General features: G+C 43.1%; 1 protein-coding gene across 2 annotated transcripts in view; it reads left to right on the forward strand.

Annotated features, from left to right (window-relative positions):
- The window catches only part of nbas (NBAS subunit of NRZ tethering complex), a 339860-nt gene that overhangs the window by 146111 nt on the left and 166641 nt on the right, over nucleotides 1–27108 (forward strand). For both annotated transcript variants that reach the window (XM_038800239.1, XM_038800240.1), the window contains exons 30-31: nucleotides 631–860; nucleotides 17116–17228. In XM_038800239.1, the coding sequence (XP_038656167.1) occupies nucleotides 631–860; nucleotides 17116–17228 (343 nt within the window). The remainder of the gene's footprint in view (nucleotides 1–630; nucleotides 861–17115; nucleotides 17229–27108) is intronic.

Genomic DNA, 27108 nt, shown 5'->3' on the forward strand with positions numbered 1-27108 from the left:
AGTTCTGAAAACAGTTGGCAAAGGATCCTTGGAATTAATTTGCCACATCCAGTTGTGTGAAGTGAGGATTGACAGTTGTCATTTCTGTCAGCTGGGGGAATTCCACTTTTCATAATAAGTCAACTTAATGTAAGACTCAACATTATCAGTGCGATTCCAATAGTGTCGCTGACTTTTTAATAAATAAAATAGATTATGAGCTGGATTTTTCAGCCATGTCCACTGCCAGATAGCCACGGACGGTACGGGGATCATGTAAAGGTCCATTGACCTCTGGTGGGAATTTCCGGTTGCCAGGCTGAAAAATCCTGCCCAATCTTTACATTATTCAAAATAAATGGAAGACTCTGGTGTATTGTTGGAAATAAATGCCATAAGGAACAGAAGGGCATTAACCTTAATACTAGCTTCTTTACAGCACCCACATCGCTACTTCATTATATTTTGAAGAGTTAGTCAAACTGATAACATGATGATAAAGTGATATTTACAGGTTTTATGACTTGATGGACCAAAGGGCCCCTTCTGTATTGTATGACTCTAAGGAGTACATGTTGCCTCAATATAAATTCTGAATTTCGCCCTCTTGCAACCAGAGCCTTGAACGTAACCAGTTGTTTGAATTTTTAGATATTCACCGAGAGCCTACTATGTTCTAGCCGTTTGGAGAATATCCGCTTGGCTGGACAAATGATGCACTGTAACAGTGCATCTGTCGACCCGCCCATTAGTTCTGCTTCCAGAAGCAAGATACAATCCAAAGTCAGCTATGAGAAAAGCATCAAATTGGTTCTTGCTGCTGCCAGAGAATATTTTAACTCATCGGCCACCTTGACTGATAGTTGCATGGATTTGGCCAGGTAATCTATTAATTAATTTTGCACCTTTATCGATGTATGTATTTTTTTGATGTCAAGAATATTAAAACCAATATTTGTAAATTAAGACCATGAATGTTGCAGCACCATGAGAGCTGCTAATGTTAGGATCTGAAGTGTTTATGCTGGCAATGCAAGAGCAGTTGTGACAATTGAACTTCAGTATCTGCATCAGTCCAAAAATGATCAACATGATGTACCGGTCTACATTGTCTTCTGCTTTTCTGCAGAAGACTTCCAGGTAGGTTATTGTATGGAAGATTGTACCTTGTCAACAGAAAATCAAATGTAATGGAGCATGCAAATACGTCTTATGTTTCCAAACCTTTTGTCTAAGTGAGTCGCTTGGTTGCATATAATAGAGTCCTAAAGGCTGCCTGCAAACAATTTTCAGGAGGGGCCCAAAAGGCCGGCCCCGCACCTGTTTTGTATGTTTGTATGAGAGAGTATTTATTTTCTCAAAGAATTGTCAGTGTTTGTAATTCTCTTCCCCAGCGCTCAGTGGAGCCTTGAGTCATTGTCTAACTCGGCCTTGAATGTATTTAGATTTTTAATATATCAGCGAGACAGGGGTAATTGGGGGAAAGCAGGAAAATGGAGTTGAGGCCACAATCAGATCAGCCCTGATTTTCTAGAATGGTGGAGGAGGCTCGATGGGCCGAATGGCCTACTTCAGCTCCTGTTTCTTATCATCTTAGATTGGAGTCAAGAGGCAACTGGAAGGCAGGTAAACCTGGATCCTTAACATTTTGAAGGGTTAAACAAGTTAGGTTTATGAAGCTTGTTAAATTAGCTTTTTTTTCTGCACAGCCATTTATTCTGCACTCTTATTCTATTGGTTTCTAACGATGCTCATACAGATGCTGAGTTTAATAGTGAAAATGGAATTTCAGTGTTGGGCTTTGAAGTTAATGTGATGCAACAGATTTTAACATTATAAATGTCAGGCACAGCCCTGCCTACAGGAATAGCAGGTACTCCAGGTAAATAGTAAGGCTATTAAAAGGGTTTTTCTATTGACAAAGCCCGATGTTGATGCATACAAGCTAATTTGATAGACATTGCACTGAAGGGAAGGGTTAATGTAGTTACATTACTCATATTCTCGAGGTATGGAGTAATAGCCCGGAGAAATTACCATTGCAGTTTGAGACTTTGAATTCATTGTATATCTGGAAATAAAAAGTGGGTAGCAGTAAATGTGCACCAAGATTAATTTTAAAAGCTCCACATTTTAAAAATATATTGTGCAATTTGTCTTGTTTCCTTTGTTCTTTCTCTCTCTCAAGCACACACTCTTTCTCCCCCCCCCCCCCCCCCTTTCTCTATTTTGTACTCCGTGGAAAGACGGACAGAAAATTTAGCATGGTAGCACATTTATTGGTGGCACGGTAGCACAGTGGTTAGGACTGTTGCTTAACAGCTCCAGGGTCCCAGGTTCGATTGCCGGCTAGGGTCACTGTCTGTGTAGAATCTGCACGTTCTCCACGTGTCTGCTTGGGTTTCCTCCGGGTGCTCCGTTTTAATCCCACAGTCCAAAGATGTGCAGGTTAGGTTGATTGGCCATGATAAATTGCCCTTGGTGTCCAAAACGGTTGGGTGGGGTTATGGGGATAGGGTGGAGGTACGGGCTTAAATGGATGCTCTTTCTAGGGGCCGATCTCGATGGGCCGAATGGCCCCCCTCTGCACTGTAAATTCTATGAAAATCAGCTGGCTATCTTTTTTTAATTTAGAGCACCCAATTCAGTTGTACCAATTAAGGAGCAATTTAGCATGGCCAATCCACCTAGCCTGCACATCTTTGGGTTGTGGGGGTGAATGTGCAAACTCCACACAGCCAATGACCCAGAGCCAGGATGGAACCTGGGACCTCGTCGCCATGAGGCTGCAGGGCTAATCCACTGTGCCACCGTGCTGCCCTTAGCTGGCTATCTCGTATGCAACTGATACATCCTGAGAAATATATGTGCGTTTCACATTCTCCAGCTGGAGGTCCTGCCTTCAGTTGACAAAATCACTATCTATGCAATGCATAAAATTTTGTTGCACATGGCCAGTTTTCTCAATGTGCGTTGACTTTGTTTCACAGCCATAAACGCGCATTTAACATGGAACAATGCCTGTGAAATATTGGATGGGATTAGTTTATTGTACCGAGGTACAGTGTAAAGTATTGTTCTGCTGGCAGCTCAAACAGATCATTCCGTACATGAAAAGAAAATATATAATAGGGAAAACATAAAATACACAATGTAAATACACAGACATAGATGTGTGAAAAGATCAAATCAGACCATCAGTCCATAAGAGGGTCATTTAGGAATCTGGTAAGAGCGGCGAAGAAGCTGTTTTTGAATCTGTTAGTGCTTGTTCTTGGACTTTTATATCTCCTGCGCAATGGAAGAAGTTGGAAGAGTGAATAATCCGGGTGGGAGAGGTGTAGACCGAGTCTGTGGATGGGATGCGGGTTCATGTGATGGACTAGGCTGTATTCACGGCTCTGTGCTGTTTCTTACAGTCCTGGGCCGAGCAGTTGCCATACCAGGCTGTGATGCAGCCAGATAGAATGCTTTCTATAGTGCACCTGTAAAAGTTGGTAAGAGCAATGTGGACATGCCGAATTTCTGTAGTTTCTTGCGGAAGCCTAGGCAATATTGTGTTTTCTTGGTGGTAGCGCCAACGTGGTTTAACTTGCAGCTGTTGTGCAGCTTAGCTGGAGCACGAGTTACTGCTCTGGAGAGATAAGTTTCAAGTTCAAGCCCAGATTGTGGTCGAGGCTGAGGTCTAGAGGTTGAAACTTTTGGATTTTTCCACTTTAGCATGTTGATAGGTGTTCCAGTACACAGGAAGGAAGGTCTTTAATATAGAGATTGATTACAACAGCATTACACAATGTGTTATAACTGATTCTGCTAGTCTATAAAACAATGAGAAAACCTCTCGCTGCTTCTTTCCCATGGTGTTAAATCTCTGAGGAAGAATTATACCTACTCAAAATATTCATTCCGTTTCCACTCCCGAAAGGGAACCAGCTTAGATATCTGCAGCTACGTAACATTTCCACAAGGAGACAAAATGTTCCGCCAGACACCCGGACACACATTCTTGGGCACAATGGTATGGCTAGACTGGTTAGGAGACAACAAATGCAATAACATTTATAGACAACTTGTTTTAAAAATTAAGAGTAGCCAATTATTTTTCTTTTCCAATTAAGGGGCAATTTAGCATGGCCAATCCACCTAACCAGCACATCTTGGGGTTGTGGGGCTGAAACCCACATAGACATGGGGAGAATAAGCAAACTCCACGTGGACAGTGACCCAGGGCCGGGATTCGAACCTGGGTCCTCAGCGCCGCAATCCCAGTGTTAATGACTGCGCCACATGCCGCCCCTTTTATAGACAACTTATCGAAAAGATCAGGACTCAACTGGCAGAGAGCAGACAGAAGTGGCGGGAGGAAATGGGCACGGGGATAGGAGCAGGACTCTAGATCGAGGTGCTGCACAGAGTCAACTCCACCTTCTCTTGCGCCAAGCTAAGTCTGATGCAGCTCAAGGTAGTGCACAGAGCACACCTCACCAAGAAGTGTATGAGCATCTCTTCCCAGAGATGAGAGACAAGTGTGAGCGGTGTCAGGGGGCTCAGCCAACCACATCCACATATTCTGGTCCTGTCCCAGACTCGGAACATGTCCAAGGTTGTGGGGATTGAGATGGAGCCGTGCCCACCTGTGGCAGTCTTCAGGGTGTCAGAGCATCCAGAGCCCTTTCCTTTGCCTCATTGATCACCTACGGAGACTTCTGTTAGGGTGGAAGTCAGCAGTGCCACTCCAGGCCTCGGAATGGCTCTCAGATCTGGCCGAATTCCTGAGGCTGGAAAAAGTAAAATTTTAAATAACACGAGCTGAGGAGTGATTCTACGGCACATGGAACAAATTCACAACGTCTTCACAGACCTGTTGGCAACCAGCAGCCATCCAGGAAGGGGGGGCAGCTAGCTAGGGCAGGGTGAGAGGAGGGGTAGGAATTGGGTGGCTGGGAAGGTCGCCTTGAGGGAGAGGCGCTTGTGAGCAACAGAAAGAATGGGGAGGAGGATCACCCACTGGAGGAATCACAGAGCTCTCCCACATATGGAGAAAACGGAGCAACATACGGATCCACCCTCCCTCGAAAACTCAAACTCAAGTGGGGTGAGGGACTTCTTCCCCCACCACCCTCCTCTTCCCCCACACCAATGGAACAGAGTCGATGGCGAGCAAGGGGAAGAATCCCAACTATAGTAGCAGTAAGAATCTCAGCTGAGCCCCGTTGATTCACTCTGAAAACCAAACAGATGTAAAGATGTCATTGTAAATTAGTATTGGAGCCTCAGTCATGGTTACGGTGAGAGCGAGAGGCTCAAATCTTCTTGTTTCTATTTTTGGTTATTATTGTTATCAGTTTTTTTGTATCTAACTCCAAACACCAAGAAAAATATTTAAAGAAAAAACAAATTGCCCAACTGATCATTAAAAAAGCTGGAATTTCAGATTATGCTTGGAAGAGGTCTGAACTGTTGGCATTGTCTATCCATTCTTTAATTGTTTTGGGACCTCTATCTCTCATTTTTTTTAAACTGTTCGTAACCAGCTGCTGTTTTGTAAGCAATGAACTTAATGTAAGGAATTGAAGTATCAAAAGCCCCCATGTTATGTTATGGCAAACTTTTATTATTCCATTATCGGGTAAAATTCCAGCAACTTTCATCTTTGTTAATACAATTTTTTACTCTTTTATGTGCTTTAAGATGATTTGAATGCCATCAGGGGTTACTTTCTGACAGAAGCCTTGCCTCTTGTGTGCCTTGCAGAGCAGTAATAATTCCATTGTCAGATATCTGCCTCATCTTTATGCCTTTGTTCTTGGCAGTTTCCAGAGGCATCAAACTGAAAATTCTGTTCAGTTGATCTCTAACTAATTCAAGGTGTCTGCTTTATTTCATTCAGAGTGGTGTTTTTGGATACATGCACGTGTTCACTGCTGCTCGTCACACAGGATAGACTCTGCAACCTTTCTGTTGACCCTGCCTTGATAAATTCTTGCTTATGTGTCAGGGGTGGCTATTTTTCCAGGGCAGTTGAAAGAATATTTGACCACTGGAAGGTTTGAAATTGAAATCTTTATTGGGCTAAGCCGTGTGTAAAGTGTTTAGTTTTCTCAGTTTTTCCATTTATATATAAGTGGTCAAAAATGCTTGGCAAAATAAACATCTGGTAAATGGGCAGAACATTAAGTGTCACTGCAGAGTGTTTAAATCTCTCTTTAAAGGGCACGTGTCAACTGAGTCCGAAAAGTTTTCTAAGTAATTGGTTTCATTGACATTGCAACGCAACCGTTTTACAAAGGAAGGTACAACCTAAGTAACATAATTTTAAACTTTGATTCACTCTTCTGCTTCAAGAGACTGAGGGGTTAATTGTTTGATCTGCTTTTGTTTTTATTCTCAACCTTACTAAAATGGATATTTTTCTATCTGATACAAGAAATACAGTTTGCTGTTGTATCTTTTATTTGTCCGTTCTTCTCATTGTTCGATAGGACAGCTGTCTCTGTCATGGTTTTCTTATCTCTTCTTGTCTTTCAAAAATGCAGCAGATCTTGCCTGGCCTTGAAACTTTATCAAAACTGAAACAACAATTTGTTTCAAACAATTGCGAGACTATCTATATTATCCAAGAATGCTTTTGATTTTTGTGAAACCTCCCAGCATGTCATTATTTCAATGAAGTTTAAGAATTAAGTATTTTAACCTTTCAATTCAATGCTGGTCTTTTAGCAGGTATCCAGGATTTTCACCTTATTCTTTAAGTTGAAATCTGGTATTCATAGAATTTACAGTGCAGAAGGAGGCCATTCGGCCCATTGAGTCTGCACTGGCTCTTGGAAAGAGCACCCTACCCAAGGCCCCACCCAACACTAAGGGCAATTTTGGACACTAAGGGCAATTTAGCATGGCCAATCCACCTAACCTGCACATCTTTGGACGGTGGGAGGAAACCGGAGCACCCGGAGGAAACTCACGCAGACACGGGGAGGGTGTGCAGACTCCGCACAGTTCATTTTTCCCCTCACCATGTATCCATTGCTGAACCAATGGTTTATCTGCATTTGTTTCAGACTTGTACCAGACTGTGTTGAAGAAGCTATCCTTAACAGTCAGCAATGTTTGAACTAGTGAAATCATGTATACCATGTAGGGCGCCAAGTCATGATGCAGAAACTTACTTTCAGTAGCTATGTCTTCTGTCTCAGAAATCCCATTGTGCTACTAATGAAGGTTGTTTTGCTTATTTCATGGCTGAGCTGATGCAACCATTTCTCATTGACAATTGTCTTCAGAGAAATGAATGCAACCTGCATTGTTTCTTTTCCCATTCTTGGGAATTTCCTCTGGCTTTTCTATAATAAAACAATTATGGAACCTTATTCTCCCTGACGACAGTAATGCTTGTTTGATTATTTATGTTCAAGATGGGCAGTAATCTAATGTTTTCTCTGCTCTGGGCACAAAACTCATCTGGAAGTTATCACCGTGCACAAAGTTTAGAATGATTTGGATTTGTACAAGTAATATTCACCCCATCATAATATTTTATGATATGTCAAATAATAGGCTGCTGCTAAGGCTGTGATCTATTATTTTATAGTCACAAACTGCTCTAATATCAGGCGTTACTTGACATATTGCACTTAAATCTTCATGTGTAACATTAGTTAAGTCATGACTGTTGATGTTTGTTTGATCCTTGTACCTGTGTCTTTCTTTTCTTAGATCAAGGTACTGTATTGCCTGATTTATAATCATTCCAATATTGCTGCAAACATTAGCGTTATGATGGCCACTATCTAAGCCCCCTTTTCTTTCTAAGTGATGAATAGAGTTGAAAAGTTGCTGAAGTGCAGTTAAGAGATCTTGTCCTAATTCATTTGATTCTTATTCGCTACCTTGTGCGGAAGGAATTTGATCAATGAGTCTGCATAAGCTTTCAGAACTCTGGAGCAGCAAAGGGTTCAATTATGATTCTTTGCAGCAAGCTTGTTATCAAAATCCATTGCAGCTCAATCTGCCAGTGTATGTTGTTAGCAGTATTCATTTGTCTTTCAACCACCAACATCTTGTATTCATGGTCCCTTCCAATGTAACACATTTACTATGCATAATGTATAGAGATGTGAAGGTGTAATTTTAAAATTCTTATATTGTTTTCAAATAAAAGTTTTTCTGGAATTGTAGGTGCGGGAGCAAATGATTCATAGATGAACTGGACTTGGTGTGAGTTAGGATGCAGGTTTTGAACGACCTCAAGTTTCCGGAAAATAGAACACAGAAAGTAGATTAGTGACATGTTGGGATACTGAAGCCTAGAGGTAACAAAGCTATGGATGAGAGTTTCAGTGGCAGATGAACTGAGGCAGGGGCGGAGTTGTGCAATGCTACGATGGTGGAAGAAAGTAGGTATGGCTATCGACATGTAGTCAGAAGATTATAGCACAGTAGTTAGCACTTGCTTCACAGCGCCTGTGGCCTGGATTTGATTCCCGGCTTGGGTCACTATCTGTGCAGAGTCTGTGTGGGTTTCCTCCGGGTGCTCCGGTTTCCTCCCACAAGTCCTGAAAAATGTGCTTGTTGGGTGAATTGGACATTATGAATTCTTCCTCAGTGTATTCGAACAGGCGCGGGAGTGTGACTAGGGAATTTTCGCAGTAACATCATTGTAGTGTAACATAAGCCTACTTGTGACACTAATAAAGATTATTATTATTAATATGACACCTAAGTTGTGAACAGCCTGGTTTAGCTTCAAACATATACCAGGGAAAGGGATGGAGTAATTGGCTAGTGTTACGATTGGAAGATGTTCGGAGAATTGGATTATAAATTTAGTGAGCAATTTAAGAGTTAAATGCCTGTGGTTAGAATGTGTTTGTTTAAAATGAATTTTGTTTTGCTTCTGGAAAGCAGCAGGTGAAATTGACATGGAATGTGCTTTTAGTTTGGGCTAACGCATGGTAGTTTCCCTGGGGAAGTACCTGGGGAGTTAATGTGCTTTTGCAGCCTGCAGAGATAATTGGCTGGCTTCTCCATTTGGTAGACTGTCCCGCCAGAGCTGAATTGCACTAGTTTTACGATCTGTTTGTGGTCATAAAGCGGGATGCAATTCAGTGTTTGATGCCATGCAAAATTATACATGGCATAGAATGCCAGGGATTCCCAAGAAATCCCGCCATCGGGCCGCCATCTTGAGCGAGCGGCCCAATTGAGAGTCCCCTCAGCCGGCCAAACACCACCCCCCCCCCCCCCCCCCCACCCTCTCCCCTCCCCGTACAACAAATGTTTGTAAACATTGACCACATCAAAGAGATATAAGTGCATTCCAGTCACTCAAGCGTGTGATTTCACTGCTACATCTCTTTGCTCAGTATTTACAATCATTGGGGTTTCACCATTTACGCCACTAAACCGTGAAGGGAGATGTGGGTGTGGAGTGGGGGAGGGGGTTGTTCTCTGTGTGGAGGGAGTTCCTTTAGGCAGGGGGTCCCTGGAGGGGGGGGTGGGGGGGTCCCCCTAATACAGTGTCCCTGGGGAGGGGGGAGATCCCCCTTTTACAGATGTCCTGGATGGATCCACATATTACAGGGTCCTGGGGGGGCGGGAGAAGCGGGGGGAGGGGGGGGAGGGTCGGGTCACTCCTATACTTGGGGTTGGGATCGGCATTCTGGGGGATGGGGGCAGCTGTGCAGTGGAGAGCGAGGGGCGGCGGAGTTTCGGGACTGATTTGCTGTCCGGTGCGAGGGGGATTCAAATGGTCTCTCCTATCATGGCCCTGCTGTGCTGGGCTTAGCGGTGGGCCAAGGAGACAAGGGTTGCCCCTGTACCCACCGCGAGGTCCACCACAATTCATGGTTCATGATTGCCGAGACCACAAGTAAACCTCGCCCATATCACACGACAGAGGTGCATAGAGCGGCAGGCCCACTAAATAGATGTAAATGGGTCATTACAAACCATTTGCATTTCTTTCCATGATCCTGCTGGCGTATGGTGTAGAACTCTCTCATGCTGCCAGCGAGGGGCAGAGCATTGCATTTGGTTTGGTGGCCCGATTCTCCGTCCCATCGGGGAACACATTCTGGGCCACCTGGGGACGGAGAATCCTGCCCAATGTGCTTTCAGCTTGGGGTGATGAGGTCATTGCTGGGTGGAGCGCAAAGAGACAGGGAGTTTTGAGAAGCTTTGAGAGAGAGGGAGTTCTGATCTGCCTGACTCTGTGTCAGTTCTTTCCCAGCATGAGAGTTTAAAAACAAGAGTAATATTTTAAAAGCAAAGCAGTCTTGTCCTAAGACCAGGAAGAGGCTGAACCAACCCTGTGGAAACAGCTATTTGAAGATACTCAGCCAGAGTCTGAAGAGGTTTGAACCAGTGCCAGAATCTGTTCTGTACCACAAGTATTACCCTAGGCCCTGCTCATTTTAAGATAGATTGAGAGCTGTATGTTTCCTTTCTTATTGTTTCATGGGAAATTGTGTAGTTGTGTTAAGGGTAATTAATTGTAAGCTGTTCTTTTCGGGTGCAAAGTTAAAAAGTTTAAGTTGTATTTATAGTAAAGTTTTGTTTTAGAAATACCAAAGCCCTATTCTTTTTCATGCAATACTCCTGGAGCGAATCATTATTTCCGCAAAGTCTAAAATAAACTAAAATATTGGAATTTTGGTCCAGTATCCTAGCCACTGTTGGAGTCTGCTCTGGGATCATAATACTAGGAAATGAAATTCGTAGTAGGGACCAAAGACAATAGTTTCATTCTTCCCAGTATTTGATTGGAGAAGATTTCTACTCATTCAGTACTTGATTTTGGACAAACACGTTCCCAATTTATAGACAATGAATGTGTTGAGACTGATGGTGGTGCAGTAGAGCTGAGTGCTGTCAGTGTAAATGTCAAAGCTAACACTGTTTTCAGATGGATTGAAAAATTTTGTTTTCACTCGAGCAAAATGCCCTGTGACCCATGAATTCCACAACCCTTTATTTACTGTCAAATAATTAGAGAAATCCATCCGAGCTAAGTATGCTTTTTGTAGCATGGAGATTGGAATTATACATGAAATGAAAATGAAAAACATATAGTATGTGCAGTGTGGTCTCAGCAAAGGTTCTGTATATATTTAATTACTTTTATATTCTATTCTGCTGCACGTTTATTTCAAGAGTTTATTTTCACTTCTAATGACTATATCACATTGATTTTCTACTTTTAGTAATTTTATGCATCTGTTCTTACATATCCTTTTGCTCCTCTACCTCATCTGTTTTCTTACCTTCCAAAGAATAAGTAACCTCCATCTTTCTCATGCCAAGATTAACAAGTTCATAGTTCGTTCTGTTAAATTTATTTGTTATTTACCTGTCCAATTGGCAAGCTTGTTTATTTTTTTCTGTAGTTTGGTGCAGTCCTGCCTCAATTATTAGCTACAGCCAGCGCTTGAATTTCAGAACTTCACCTTCCAGTGATCGTAATTAAGAGGATTCATCAGGAAAGAATGAGCAGGTTAGAGTTATTTTTCTCTGAAAAAGAGAAGATTGAGGAGATTGGATGGAGGTCTTTAAAATTATGAAGAGGATGCATTCAGATGGAAGAAAATAAATATTTCCAATTGTTAGTGAATTCAGAAAATGAGGATTTTTAGCCATTAATATATCAGAGAAGTAATTTAGGCGGAATTTCCCTAAAAAGTAATTGAAATGTGGAAATCACTGTCACACGGAGTGGTTGAATCAAAGTAATAATTAAGCGCTTAAGAGGATGCTTGAAGCAAAAATAAATGAGAAGGGAATGTAGGGATACAGAACTGAGAGAAGGGTGATGTGATTAGAATAGGAGGAGGTTGAAGTAGAGAATAACTAACACTTTACCAGTGGGGCTAAATGGCTCGTTTCTTTGCGGCATTCTGTGTAATTTGGCACTGACTTTTTTATTGTAGACCCAATTAATGACTTATTTATGGATGGGATTGCTTATGAGGAGGCTGGGGTCAAAAATCTTTTTGTGCTGTTTATGTTAATGTGGCCTTTTGCATTTAGAAGTGCAACTTTTCAAATAAGGGAAATTAGGGGAGGCATTCTCCGGCCTCCCAGTCACGTGTTTCACACCGGCAAGAGGAGGCTCGCCGTTCGCTGGCATCAGTATTCTCTGCTCCCAGCACTGACAATCGATTTCCATTGAAGCCACCCCACCCTGCTGGGAAACCCAAGGCGGGGGTGTTCTGCCGGCGGGCCCAAAGAAGTCCAGCCCAGATAATGAAATTGCAAACTGCCGAAGTCATTCACACAACACTTTTAACTTGAAAATTTCAGACTGAAAGTCACCTAAAGTCTGTTTGATTGGAAAAAAAAAAAAAAAATGTGTGGTGCCTAGTTTGTGACATGCTGTTTCGATGCAAGACCTTGTTGTATGCCAGCCGAGCATCAATGACGTTGCTCATGAAACTTCAGAAATTTTGTTTCAGCCTACATGGCCACTGAAAATTTGGGAAATACTTTTTATCCAGAAATTGTGCAGTGTTGTTAAATCGTTTCCTAAAAAAATACTTTTATCAACTTCAGGTAGATATAGTTGTTCAGTCATGTTCTATTTTTATTTAATATTCTTCATAAATAAATTATTTAATTGCCAAGCTATTTGTCTCCATATCACAAAGTACGAAGGAATACATAAACCGTAATATTCTTTACATTTTCCATCATTGCTAAATATTCCTGCAGCAATCCCCAGCCACCTTGCAGCAGTGTGAATTCTATCATTGAAGCTAGAAAAACCCAGCAACACAGTCATTAATTTGTGAGATGTAGGCATCATTGGTTAAGGTGGAATTTATTACCCAATCCTAATTACCCCTTGAGAAGGTGTCTTCTTAAACCACAGCAGTCCCTGAGGTGTGGGTACACTTGCAGTGCTGTGAGGGAGGAATTTGTAGGATTTTGACCCAGCAACAGTGAAGGACTGGCGATATATTTCCAAGTCAGGATGGTGAGTGACTTGGGGGGAAACCTCTCGGTGTTACCAGGTCCCTGCCGCGCTGGTCCTTCTAGCTGGTAGTGCACGTGAGTTTGGAAAGTGCTGCCACTGATTGCCGGTGGAGGAAATGAATATTTGTAAAAGAGTTGCCAATCAAGTAGGCTGCTTTGTCCTAGATCCAGTCAAGCTTCGTGAGTGCTGTTGGAGCCGCACTAGTCCTGACTTCTGCCTTGTGGATTGTGGACAGGGAGACAGGAGTTGAGTTACTCACCACAGCATTCCTAGCCTTGACCTGCTCTAGTAGCCAAAGTATTTGTATGGCTAGTTCAGTTTCTGGTCAGTGGTAACCATCAGGATGTTGATAGTGGGGGATTCGGCGATAGTAATGCCATTGAATGCCAATGGACAATGGTTCATCTCTTGTTGGAGATGATCATTATCCAGTACTTGTCTGGTGTAAATGATACTTGCCACTTGCCAGCTCAAGCCTGAATATTGTCCAGGTCTTTCTATATTTGGTCATCAACCCCTCAGTTGCAAATTATGCTGATCATTATGCAATCCATCAGCGAACAACCCCAGTTCTGACCTTATGATGAAGAATGAAACATAATTTTTTTTTAAATCAATAAATAAACTCTACTCTTTACAAATTGATCAAATTTTCTATCTGAATCGTTCTTTACAAATTTATATTTTTTGAATCTAAACAATGTGAGCAGATAACTTTGCTTTGCAAAGACCACAGTGACTATGCAACAGAACTCTAAGGAATACAATTAAGGGGGAATATTGTTGTTAAGTGCGAGGGCGACAGATTATTTTAGGTAAAATTGGTGAATAAACGATCTAAAGATGCACCTAAATTGTAAATTCCCAGTGCTGCACATTCTTTTCTATTCCATTGATGGATGTTAACTTAATTAACTTTACGTGTAGCTCATGATCGCTCATTTCCACACCATCTACTCCTGCAGCAAATTGTGGTCTTTTAATATTCTGTGTCAACTTATCCAAATCTCCTACCATCCTCCTTTTTTTCTCAGTATGAACCTAGGGTCTCATATGTTTCAAGAAAGGTTCACAAAATATAAAAATACTCAGTGTCAACAAATTCAGTACTTTAATAAATTCTTTTGAAACACTTGAGCACTGCTGACCCCAGTAATATTACATAATTTAACCCTTTACAGTTCATTGAAACATCACTGACATTACAGTGCATCCAATTCTGATCTCATTAACAAGTTCGGGAATGTTTTCAGCATCTTCTGTGTCGACCTCAGGGTAACTTTCCGATACAATTTTTACTGTTTCCTCCAGTATCGAACTATTTCCAGAATTTCACTGCAAAATGCTGCAGTTTTGTATATATTTCCCTATTAGGAGAGTCAAAGTTCTGCATTATGAATTTGGTGCATTATTTATGTCACACTGAATAAATCAAAAAAGATACAACTACATGGTGTTCATGCTGTTAACAAAAGCGAAGCAAAATTAGTTCACTGGTACGAGCTTTGACAGATATGTGTACTTGCCTCCATTTTACCAAATACAAATGAAGGGATTCGAAGTCTGTGGGTAAAATGCCCAGATAACACTGAAATGTAATTAATTAGAAATATTTCTATATTTTAATGCTACTTTAGAATCTAATAAATTGTATATCCACATTTTTTAAATAATCTGATGACACTTGGTGCGTTAATTTAAAAAAGCATAATTAGTGAGAAAATCGTCATGGAGCTGGTTTTACATTGGACTACTTTACACAAATAGCAGAGGTCACAGCGCACAAGTCAATCACTGAAGTCTCCAAAAGTCCTTTCAAAAACTGGAGTCGACTTATAAACAGAGCATAAAATGTACACCGCCAGTATAGGCAATCGTCATTTTTAAATGTGAAAAAAACACCGGTAATTCATGTTAAATTAATGTTGCATGGTTTATTGAGTGAATTAATTCTACAAAGACACTTCTAACCACAATCAAAGCATTTTAAAGCCCATCAAATTCTTTGGCTTTGGCATCCGACACGAAGAGTTCATCACATTCATTCTGAGTCACTTTGGCTATGGCACCATTGTAAGGATCCCACTCTGGATCAGATGTGGAACTTTCAGCTTTGAAAATATCCCTCCACAACAAATTATCATTACCTCCATCTATTGAATTTGGTATTCTGCATTTTTTAATAATCTGACCACACTTGGTGCAGTAATAAAAAATCCCACAATTTGATGATGACACCACACAAAACATCAAGAATGCCTCTTGATCTCACCAGTTATATGAAGTCTGAACATGTCCTACACCAATAACATGCGTTCTTTGTGCAGACCACTGAGGTGGCTATTCCGTTCATTATCAATCCATTCGTTCTCAATCCACAACTTCACTCTGTCCTCATCTAGCCAACCATTATCATGGACATATTCAAAGACTCCTGCAGGGAACTTGATTTTCAGTACATTTTACTTTTTAAAAAATTACCATAGGCTTGAATTTTGTTTCTCAGCCCTATGCAAGTTAGTGCCACCATTATTCGTGTCTTCTTGCATCCTGTGGTTTTCACTCAGAACTTTCAACGCTTTTCACTCCATGGTTCAGTCGCTAGGCATATAAAAATTCATGGACTGATGTGACATGGGTTCATGTGTGTTTGCAGCTGTCTGATGATGAATCACTGGAAACTGATGATGCTTGAAGTTGAAGCCCTTTGATAGTATCTGAGCAATCTATTTTGTTTCATAAAGGGATATGCCAACCAGCTATTGCTCTGAATTATTTGCTGGACTCGGGGTTCAATTTGGCCCACTTAACTGCATGTAGACAAATTGCATTTCTGATGGCACGATAACCACTCAGATGTTTCTGAAGATCCATTCCAATAAATGTATCTCAAGATCAGGCCAGTGGATGGTTTCTATTCTCATAGCGCATTTTGTCTTGGGCATCTTCTTCAGGGCAAATTCCTCCTCCAATTCACGCTCCAATTTTTTTTACCAACACCGGTTTCTTTTGTTGCAGCATATTAGATGAGTTAGCAAATATTGTCATTTTTATTTAGCTTGAAACCATTTTCATATTTCATTTAGTTGGAAGACTCATTTCTCTTTGTCATTCACCATGCATGGTCTTCTCTTGTGTGAGCATGTCATAAACTGTAGTGCGCCCTCGCAACACAGCCCATAGAACCTGCTTGATCACTTCCACCCAGTTATAAGGTACCAGTAATTAAAATATATGTTTGTGGGGTCGAACATTTGAGGCTGACTAGTAATACAAATTTAGCATGTTATGGGGCGGCACATGGCACGGTGGTTAGCAACGGGACTACGGTGCTGAGGACCCGGGTTCGAATCCTGGCCCCGGGTCACTGTCCGTGTGGAGTTTGCACATTCTCCATGTTTGTGTGGGTTTCAGCCCCACAACCCAAAGATGTGCGATTCTCTTTTGTCAGAAGAATTGGCACCAGTCGGGGGCCGTTGAAAGAGACCCCCGAGGACATTCTTCGTGATCGACCGGCCGAGTTCCCGCCGGGTCCCACCGGCGTGGTTCCCGTATGGTTCCACCCGGTGGGAGCTCGGCGTCGCGGCTGCGGGGCCATCCTGGTGGGGGGTGGGGTGGGGGGATCAGACACCGGGGGGTTCCTCCACGATGGCCAGGCCCGCGATCGGGGCAACCGATCGGCGGACCCACGCATTCCAAGGGGGGCCTATCTTCTTCCGCGCGGGCCGCTGTAGGGCTCCACCATGATGTGCAGGGGCCGCCGCAAAACGGCCGCGGTATGCATGTGCGGACCCGCGGCCCGTAATGCAGCCGGAGCTGCGTGACGCACTCCAGCGTCATGCTGGCCCCCTGTGTGTTGCAGAATCGCTGGGCCAAGGGGCCCATTGACGCCAGCATGAAACACTCTGGTGTTTACGCCGGCGTCAACACTTTTGCCGCGATTTTGGAGAATCCTGGCAGTGATTTCTTTTCAGCCGGACAAATTGGATTGTCCCATATGCTGGGTTCACCTATCCACTGCGATTGTTCACTGTATACTGTTTGAGAAATCACAATTAAATGATGCCAATTAAACAATGGCTGATAAGCCCCATTGAGTATGCCACATTGCCTGCATGATTCAAATTTGTTTACCATCTGGACGTTCCTTACTTTGTTACTAGGTGCTGCTTACAACTCATCACTGACAGCTCCCATGTCATTCAAGAAGAGCTGGATCTCATCAATGTTCTCAGTCTGCTAGAGGATTTCAACATGAAGATCTTGCCCATGCAAGGTATAACAACTTGCTTCTACATAATTGGTACTCTGCGTAAAACAAAACCGGTTAAATAAAACAAATGTCTCACTTAGAAGAATGTGAGGCAAAATGGTAGAGGCTAAGTAGAAATTGTGGGAAGGGACGCTAGGCAGTACTATTACTAGTAGGAGGTGAAGGGGATTGGTGAGGGTTAAGCACAAACCCACTGGATGGATTTATATATTGCTTAGCTTTGATAATCTTAGGCCTGTGAAGTGCAAGAGACAAAGTTCGAGTAAGAGGAAGGCAGAGCATGAAGGCAAATAGGCCATCCTGGAGATCGCTGGCCCTTATTTAGATACAGTAAGAAGTCGTACAACACCAGGTTAAAGTCCAACAGGTTTGTTTCAAATGATTTGAAACAAACCTGTTAGACTTTAACTTGGCATTGTAAGACTTCTTACTGAGCTCACCCCAGTCCATCTCCACATCATCCTTATTTAGATAGTTAGCAAAATGGAGACCAGAACCAACAGCTTTGGTGGTGAAGCTTGATAGACTTCGGGAGGCAAGTATGTTTTTATAAATTGCAAACAGGCGCAGTAGTAAAGTGTTACTGGTTTAAGTAGCATTTACAGGAAGTGTGCACCATATTGATGTAAAACGTGTATTTATTTTAAATTGGCCTTTAATTCTTCAAATCATTACTTCCTGGTGTCATATTTTGTCAATCTTTATTAATAGCATAAATATGCTTCCATAAGCACTGCAACAAAGTTACTGTTTTTTCAACATAAACTTCAGTATCTTTGGGTGGGATCCTTCGGCCGTGCCTGCCCGGCGACTGGAAATTCCCGCCTGACGTCAACGGACCTTTACATGGTCTGCGTCCCATCTGTAGCGATCGTGCGGCAGGCGCTGCCGAAGAATCTAGTCTTTTATATACAATGATACTGGGCTAAATCGCTGGCTTTTAAAGCAGACCAAGCAGGCCAGTAGCACGGTTCGATTCCCGTGCCAGCCTCCCCGGACAGGCGCCGGAATGTGGCGACTAGGGGCTTTTCACAGTAACTTCATTGAAGCCTACTCGTGACAATAAGCGATTTTCATTTCATTTCATTAATTGCCAATGCAAACTGATCACACTTCAATTGCATTCTCTTGCCAGTGGTAGCATTGTAGCACTTATTTTTATATCTCCCAGTTAACGTGGAATTTACAACACAGAGGCCCATAACTTCCCTAATATCGTCACGTTTAGGGGGTAACCCAATGATGCGCTGGGGAATACCTCTGGGAAGTTCCCATTTATGGGTTCATCCAGCAATTGTCCAGAAGCACTAACTTCCACTGGACAATTGCGTTGGCTTGAAACCATCCAACAGAAGCTGACTTCAGATGGCTCTGCCAATTTTATCCAGACAGTTGCTCTTAAATCGTCAGAGGGAAGAAAATCACCTGACTCCAGAGCAACTATTTAAAAAACCCAGACCCAGCCCCGCACGGGACACCCCAGTAGATCCTCCTTCCGTCCTAACTTACTCTTCCTCCTCCGGTCCCCCCCGATAACTATAATCTATCTGTTCTGGCATGAAATGTGTATTTAATTTTAGTACTTTCTCCAATGTGCCTACATCCTTTTTATGGAAACCAGAGCTGTACAGTATTCTCCACCTTTGGTCTAACCAAGGTTCTAAACAAGCTTTGCACAATATTCCTGCTTTTCAAATCTGTCATCTAGAAATGTATCTCACTGCTTAGTTTGTATTTTTATGGCCTTTCAATGTACCCCTCAATCTCTTCGATGTGTACTCCATTAATAATATTTTCCTTTCCTAAATTACGGTAAGTTTTGCTATTTAACTGCAAACAATAAAATCAAAGTGTTACATTGCAACAAGGACAGCAGCATGAATCTATAATAGATTCTGGATCATGTCTGCATGTTCTAGTCCAATTGCCCCCCTACCACCTCCCCCATTCACCTGATAACTGCATTTGGTCTTGTTCCCAATGCTATGGGATGTTGACTAGTATGTTGAAATTTGATAAAACATTGTGTTTACCAATTTATTTGTATTCAAATTTACCACGGTTAATAAATAATACATTACAACTGCATTTTATATTTTATACATAGACCTAAGCTTGGCCTATTATGTACTCATTTCTATTCAATGAGGTCCTTTAGGATCCAAAAATGCAATTTAAAGCTTGGATTAAATTTTCAAAGGAGATGCAGTGCTCAACAAACATATATCTAATGAATGCCAATACAGTAATTGTGTTGATTTGTGCAATTTATATCCAAAGGGCTGAAAGTATTGAATAAACTTTTTTCTTCCTTCATCGTTGGTGTGAGCTGATTCATAGTATAATAAAGTAACAGTGGGATTACCTTCAGCTACATTACATTTTAAATCAAATCAATATGTTGTACTGCATCCCGCTAGCAGTTCCAACAAAACACAGTAATTCAAACCATAGACATTAACACAGGAGGGATAAACAAAAGAACGAAACATAAGTTTGCTTAAAGCATCTGAATAATAGAGAATTCCATGAAACAACTCCTCTTTCTTTGTTTTGAATGTGTGCCATATCTGAACGTAAAGTATTACAACAGCCACTTGAATTATCTTCAGAAGTTGGAACATCTAAAGGCAATATCTAAAAATATTTCCGAGAAAGTTCACAAAGCCTGAACCTCCTGATGAGGTCCACCATCCGTATCTGCCAGTATCCCAATCAATGCACGTTTTAAAGAGAAGGAAAGGAGAAGTTGATACTGGTCTGTAACAAATGCTCTGGCATTAACTTTGGTAGTATCTAAATGCAGGGTGAAATCTCAGTCACTTCACAATTAAGACTGTTAGGTAATCAGTATTGACAGATTGTACGAAGTATGTAGAAATAAAACATAATTGTAACCCACAATGTGTTGATATCAAGATTCAACCATAGAACAGTTCGGCTATTGAGAAATGCATGAAATAAAATTAGTTCCACATAACTTAATTTCAGACTGGATTCCATGTTGCAAGTGTGAAAAAGATTTGTAGTGCATGGTTAACTTCATTTTCACTGTTTCTAATTTTTGATTTTTTTATAGTAAGAAGTCTTACAACACCAGGTTAAAGTCCAACAGGTTTGTTTCAAACACGAGCTTTCAGAGCACTGCTCCTTCCTCAGGTGAATGAGCTCACCTGAGGAAGGAGCAGTGCTCCGAAAGCTCGTTTGAAACAAACATGTTGAACTTTAACCTGGTGTTGTAAGACTTCTTACTGTGCTCACCCCAGTCCAATGCCTGCATCTCCACATCATGATTTTTTAACATTATACAGTCTGAGGAATAGAGTTACTAGTAACAGGGACTTTCCTTCAAATATGAAATAGGGTTTTCATGCATTTATTTAAACTTTGCGATTTTAATGTTCATATATGTGGGATAACGAATTCCCTTTTATTTTCAGTTCCCCCGCCCCTGTTTGGGTAGGAAAATGTGTTTCTTCAATTCAACAAGCTGTAATTCTTCTACCAACATGTTTCATCATGCGGTGGTTCATCAATAAATGATTGACTGTTAAATTTACTTGAAAAATGATTAGAATTTTTAAGTAAAAACTTTTGTGTACTTTGCAAATGCTGCTACATGTCTTCGTCAGCATAATTAACCAGCTGTTACAAAACAGTGCCCAGGCCAATTAATGAGCGCACGGTGTAATCTTTCATACAATTTGTACTGAAAGACATTGTTGCAAGATAATTAGAAATACGACAACCGCGTTGGATATGGAACCAACTTCAGGGTTTGATGATAAATTGATTCAGAGATTTTCAATTTATCAAAATCATTCATGCATTAAGCATCTCAGGACCACCTTTATGCTTCTCCTTGCCTGCAAAATTTAAATTTGGAACAGAAAATGTGAACTATTAATAGTTAAGAAATCTGAGTCATTCAAAAGCAAAATAGTTCAACAACTCTGTTTTCCCTTCTTATTTGATGTTGAACATTGCAATGAATGATTGAACAGAACTATGGTTGTGATCAAGGAAATATGAGCTTTGCCTATGAAACTGTTGTACTTATTCTTTGAGTTAACTTAATTTCTATATTATTGGTCTGGAAATGGTGTATCCTTCCATTATAATGATTGCACATGCAAATTTCTGCTGTATATCCATGCAACGTCTGACATTTCTGATGTCAAGTTTATTATCTCCCATAAGAATTAGAGCCATGCTCTCAAAAATCCCTTTAATGCCGATGAGGTTGTCGGCTAATATTTGTGTTAAAACCCTAGAGGAGATCCTGGAATCTGCAACCTCAATCCCTGCGGTCTCACCTCAGTACGTTCTACCCAGATGTGGGGGCAGAGCTATCCTCTTAAACCAGAGACTACCTGGACATAAATTTGATTTATTGTCACGCACTGAAGTACAGTGAAAAGTATTTTTACTCATCCTTAATAATCTTGTCACAAGTGGGCGTACATTAATACTGCAATGAAGTTACTGTGAAAAGCCACTAGTCGCCACATTCCAGCACCTGTTTGGGTACACAGAGGGAGAATTCAGAATGTCCAATTCACCTAACAACACGTCTTTTGGGACTTGTGGGAAAAACCGGATCACCTGGACGAAACACACACAGACACAGGGAGAACGTGAAGACTCCGCACAGAGAGTGACCCAAGCAGGCTATCGAACCTGGGACCCTGGCACTGTGAAGCAACAGTGCTACCGTGCTAGCCATTTTTTCTGCGGCCGAGGAAACGTACACAGTAGTGTCTTACAGGGAACAGATCAGTCCGAGGGGGAGTCGTTGAAGAGTCTTGTAGCTGTGGGGAAGAAGCTGTTCCTAAGTCTGGATGTACTGGTCTTCAGACTTCTGTATCTTCTGCCTGATGGAAGGGTCTGAAAGAGTGGAAAGCCTGGGTGGGAGGGGTCTCTGATAATGCTGTCTGCCTTCCTGAGGCAGCGGGAGGTGTATACCGAATGAATGGGAGGGTGGCAAGCAACTTGAGTGGGTCAGGATAGACAGTTGGTGATGATGACCCCCAAGAACTAAAGCTATCGGCCATCTACACTTCAGAGCCATTGATGTAGAAATGTGCGTGTGTCATACTACACTTCCTGAAGTCGATGATCAGTTCCTTGGTTTTGCTGACATTTAGAAAGACTTTGTTTTTGGTGCACCATGCAGCCAAGTGATCTATCTCCCTTCTGTAGTCTGACTCGTCATTGTTTGATACGGCCCACCACAGTAATATGATCCGCAAACTTATAGATAGAATGGGAGTTAAATCTTGCCACACAGTCATGTATATATAGGGAGGACAGTAGAGGACTGAGCACACGTTCTTGCGGGGCCCAGATGTTGAGGACTCTTGTGGAGGAGGTGCTGCTGCCTATCCTGACAGATTGTGGTCTGTTGGTGAGGAAGTCAAGGATCCAACTGCACAGGGAGGGGTCAAGTCCAAGATTGCAGAGTTTGGTTATTAGTTTTGTTGGGATAATAGTGTCTTTGCTCAAGGTGTTCGAGTGTTGAATGCAGGGCCAGGCAGATAGCTTCTGCTGTGGATCGGTTGAGGCGATAGGTGAACTGTCACGGATCAAGACAGCCTGGGAAGCTGTCTTTGATCTGCGTCATGACTAGCCACTCGAAGCATTTCATGATAACAGATGTCGGGCCACCGGTTGATAGGCGTTGAGGCAGGCTACCTTATTCCTCTTTGATACTGGTATTATGGTGGTCTTCTTGAAGGAAGTGGGAACCTCAGAGTGGAGGAGTGAGGTGTTGAAGATATCTGCGAATGCACTCGTCAGCTGGTCTGCGCAGGCTCAGACTGTTCGCCCAGGGACTCCTTCGGGGCCCGTCGCTTTCCGCGGATTCACTTTCAAAAAGTCAGCTCTTACCTCTGAGGCTGTAATAGTGGGTATGCGTGTGTACAGGGCTGTTGGGACGGGTGGCACTAATGTATTGGTTGACCGTTCAAAGCGGGCAGAGAACTCATTCAATTCATCGTGGTGGGATGCACCAGAGATTCTGTCTGGCCTTGCTTTGTAGCCCGATATGTCGTGTAAGCTCTGCCATAGACGTTGTGGGTTTGTATCGTTGGTCTGGGACTCTAGTTTGGTCCGGTATTGTCGATCCACGCCCATTGTGACAGACCCTTCAGGGAGTAGGTGGTGTAAATTTATAAGGAAATAAATCTACAGTCGTGGCTTCCGCGTGGTCACTTGCCTGAGACTTTACACTGGCGATGAGAGTCTTTTTTATAAATATATTTGGAGTATCCGATTCTTTTTTGTCCAATTGAGGGACAATTTAGTGTGGCCAATCCACCTGCTCTGCACATCTTTGGGTTGTGGGGGTGAAACCCACGCAGGCATGGGGAGAATTGGCAAACTCCACACGGACAGTGACCTGGGCCGGGATCGAACCTGGGTCCTCGGCGCCTTGAGGCAGCAGTGCTAACCACTGAGCTCTGGCGACGAGGGTGAAGTGGAGCTGCAGGAGCCACCACTTGCTCCGGATCAGGCCGCCCACCTCCATTAGGCACCGGGCCTCAATTTGGCAGCAGGGATGCCGCTTATCGGTAAGCTGGAGGCGCTCAATGCCGAGACTGGGGTTTGGACCTAATAAATTGAGCAAATGTGCATTTTTCTTCGACTGAACAACATTGTTGGGGATGTCAGGCAGTGACCCTCCTAATGGTCTGTGGTGCAGAGACCTACAGCATCATGAAAGGTTTGACTGACCCAACACCTGCCAGTTTACGAATTTAGTTATACTGGTAGGCAACCATTTTGACCTGAAACCATCGCTAATTGTCCGCCATATTTGTTTCTAAACAGCAGCTCAGAACCACGGAGAATCTGTAATTGAATTTCTGGGCTGTTTATGGAAACTTGCCGAGTTCTGCGAGTTCGGCCTAACATTATCTGAGGCTCTCAGAGACCGACTGGTCTGTGGCATCCGGGATTTGGCAACTCAAGAATGCTTGTTGGAAGAGACCCATCTGAACCTGATGAAAGCAACCAAAATAGCTTTGTCACGGGAGGGTGCCGAAAACAGTGTCCAAGAGCTTCGGGGAATGGATGTCCTAAACTTAAGACGCCCAGCAGGACGAAGAGCGCCCCTCTCCCGTGTTGTAGTTCGAGACTCCCTCTGTTGGAAGCACTTTCACAGCGGGAAATGCAGTATCTCCCTCGCGTCAAGATACCCCAGGACGAACGCACTGGTACCAGGAGCAGCTGACGAAACGGATCCCGTTGAGGAGACCCACCCACCGCCACTACCCCAGTGACCGTCTCAGAGGGTGGACACATTTCGTAGACTATCAGCTGTAAGAGGCCTTCATCTTTACTGCATCTCGGCGCCATGGGTGGCACCCATCCAAGTGACGGTCCAGATCAATGGTTTTACAATGCAAATGAAAGTCGTGACCAGAGCCACAGTTTCAATAATTAGCCATCACACATAGAATCAGATCCATTCAAGCATACGCGTTTTGGAGTTGTGAGACACTGACGCTCAACTGGCATCATACACGGCGGAACCAATAGAGGTGGCGGACACCTCAAGCCCCTGTGGAATACGGGACACAGTTGGCAAACCTACCATTGGTGGTAGTGAAGGCTCGGGCCAAATTTGCTGGGGTGTGATTGCTTGAAACACCTTGGGCTGGGCTGGCAGCAAGCATGCCGTATATACCCTAATGGGGTGGATGCGGTATTGGCACATTTATGGGGATTTTCCAGGAAGGACTTTGTACCATCCAGGGGGCCTCTGCCACGGTCTCAGTGGACTCCGAGGCTCAGCCACGGTGTTTTCGTGCCCATCCCACCCCCTATGCACTGAAACAAAATGTTGATGCATAATTGGACCGTCGCAGATTGGGCTGCACCGATTGTGCCAGTAATGAAGCCTGATGGTTCTGTCCGCCTTTGCGGAGCTTATAAGATGACAATTAATCGAGCATCCTGTTTGGATCGTTACCTGGTACCCAGGATTGAGGATCGAACCTTCACCACGCTCGGCATGAGCCACACCTATCTTCAATTAGATCTGGACCTGGCCTCGTGGAAATATGTCACCATCGATGCACACAGCACTTTGTATGAGTACACCAGGCTGCCATTCAGAGTTTGTTCAGCATGTGTAATATTCCAACGAGTGATGGATTATATACTCCAAGTGTTACTACATGAAGCAGTTTACTTGGATGACTTATTGATCACCGGTTCCTTTGACCAGGGACGCATGAAAATCCTGGAGGACATGCTACGTCGATTCAAAGCAGTTGGTGTCTGCTTAAGGCGTGAAAAGTGCGAATTTCAAGGTTAGGGAGGATAAAAAAGGGTTACACCCAGTGGACAATAAGGTACGGCAGTCCGACAAGCACCTGGACCAAAGGATCAAACAGAGGTTCACAAGAATGATCCCTGGAATGAAGAGCTCGTAGTATGAGCAACAGTTGAGGACTCTGGGTCTGTACTCGAAGTTTAGAAGGATGGGGGGGATCTTATTGAAACTTACAGGATACTGTGAGGCCTGGATAGAGTGGACGTGGAGACGATACTTCCACTTGGAGGAAGCAATAGAAGCAGAGGACACAATCTCAGACTAAAGGGACGATCTTTTAAAACAGAGATGAGGAGGAATTTCTTCAGCCAGTGGGTGGTGAATCTGTGGAACTCTTTGCCGCAGAAGGCTGTGGAGGCCAAATCACTAAGTGTCTTTAAGACAGAAATAGATAAGTTCTTGATTAATAAGGGGATCAGGGATTATGGGAGAAGGCAGGAGAATGGGAATGAGAAAATATCAGCCATGATTAAATGGCAGAGCAGACTCAATGGGCCGAGTAGCCTAATTCTACTCCTATGTCTTATGGAACTCCATACTTTTTGGGACCTGATAAATTATTACAGCAAGTTCATCCAAAACATGGCCCCACTACACCAATTGTTAAAGAAGGGCCAGTGTTGGCTTTGGGACCGGCCACAGCAGAAAGCTTTCAACGAAGTAAAGCAACGACCATCATCGGACAATGGCACCGCCTTTACAAATTCGGAGTTCGCTGATTTTCTAAAACAAAATGGGGCCCAAAACCGAACCACACCTTACCGCCTGTCATCCAATGGGTTGGCCGAATGAACATTGCAGACGTTTAAACGCGAGATGCAGAAACAGACCTCGGGTTCTCCAGAAACCCACGTGGCCCGTTTTCTTTTTTACTATAGGACCACACCGTACGCAACCACTGGTGTAATGCCTGCAGAGCTTTTGATGGGACATCGGCCGCGAAAGCGGTTGAGCCTCAAGTTCACTGGACATCGATGAAAGGACCTACGACTAACTGGAAAAGGCCGGAACAAAAAGAACCAGACCTATTCAGGAATTTCTAGCAGGCGATTTCCAAACTTTTGCAGAAGGAGAATTGTGGATCCCGGGAACGATAATAAAGTCGTCCGGTACAGTCTCATATTCTGTACAGGTATAAGAAAAGAACTCTAACCAACACTTGGACCATCTCCGTAGCGGGGCTGTACTGTTGCCTGAGGACCGGCTGAGGCCCCCCAGGCCGGTAGTATCCCTTCCTCCAGAACAACGGCCATTGATACCCAGCGAGGCGGCTAAGCCCCTCAATTCAGAGATGAGGAAGTCAACTCGACCAACCCTAAGTCAGACATGGAGACTTTACCCACAGAAGTTGAAACCAGTCCAGTGGTGACCGTTGGGCAAAGAACAGCAGTACCTAGATGTTCAGCCCGAAAAGGACGCTCCCCAATCCGTTATACTCCTCCGGACCTGGAACAGCAAAGGCTGAATATACAGCCCCGGTCAAAGAGTCAAAGGATTTCCCCAGTCCTGCCATCGCAATGGAAGACATATTGGACTTGGGGA

Source organism: Scyliorhinus canicula, chromosome 6, assembly GCF_902713615.1.
Source record: "Scyliorhinus canicula chromosome 6, sScyCan1.1, whole genome shotgun sequence".
Classification (NCBI taxonomy): Eukaryota; Metazoa; Chordata; class Chondrichthyes; order Carcharhiniformes; family Scyliorhinidae; genus Scyliorhinus; species Scyliorhinus canicula.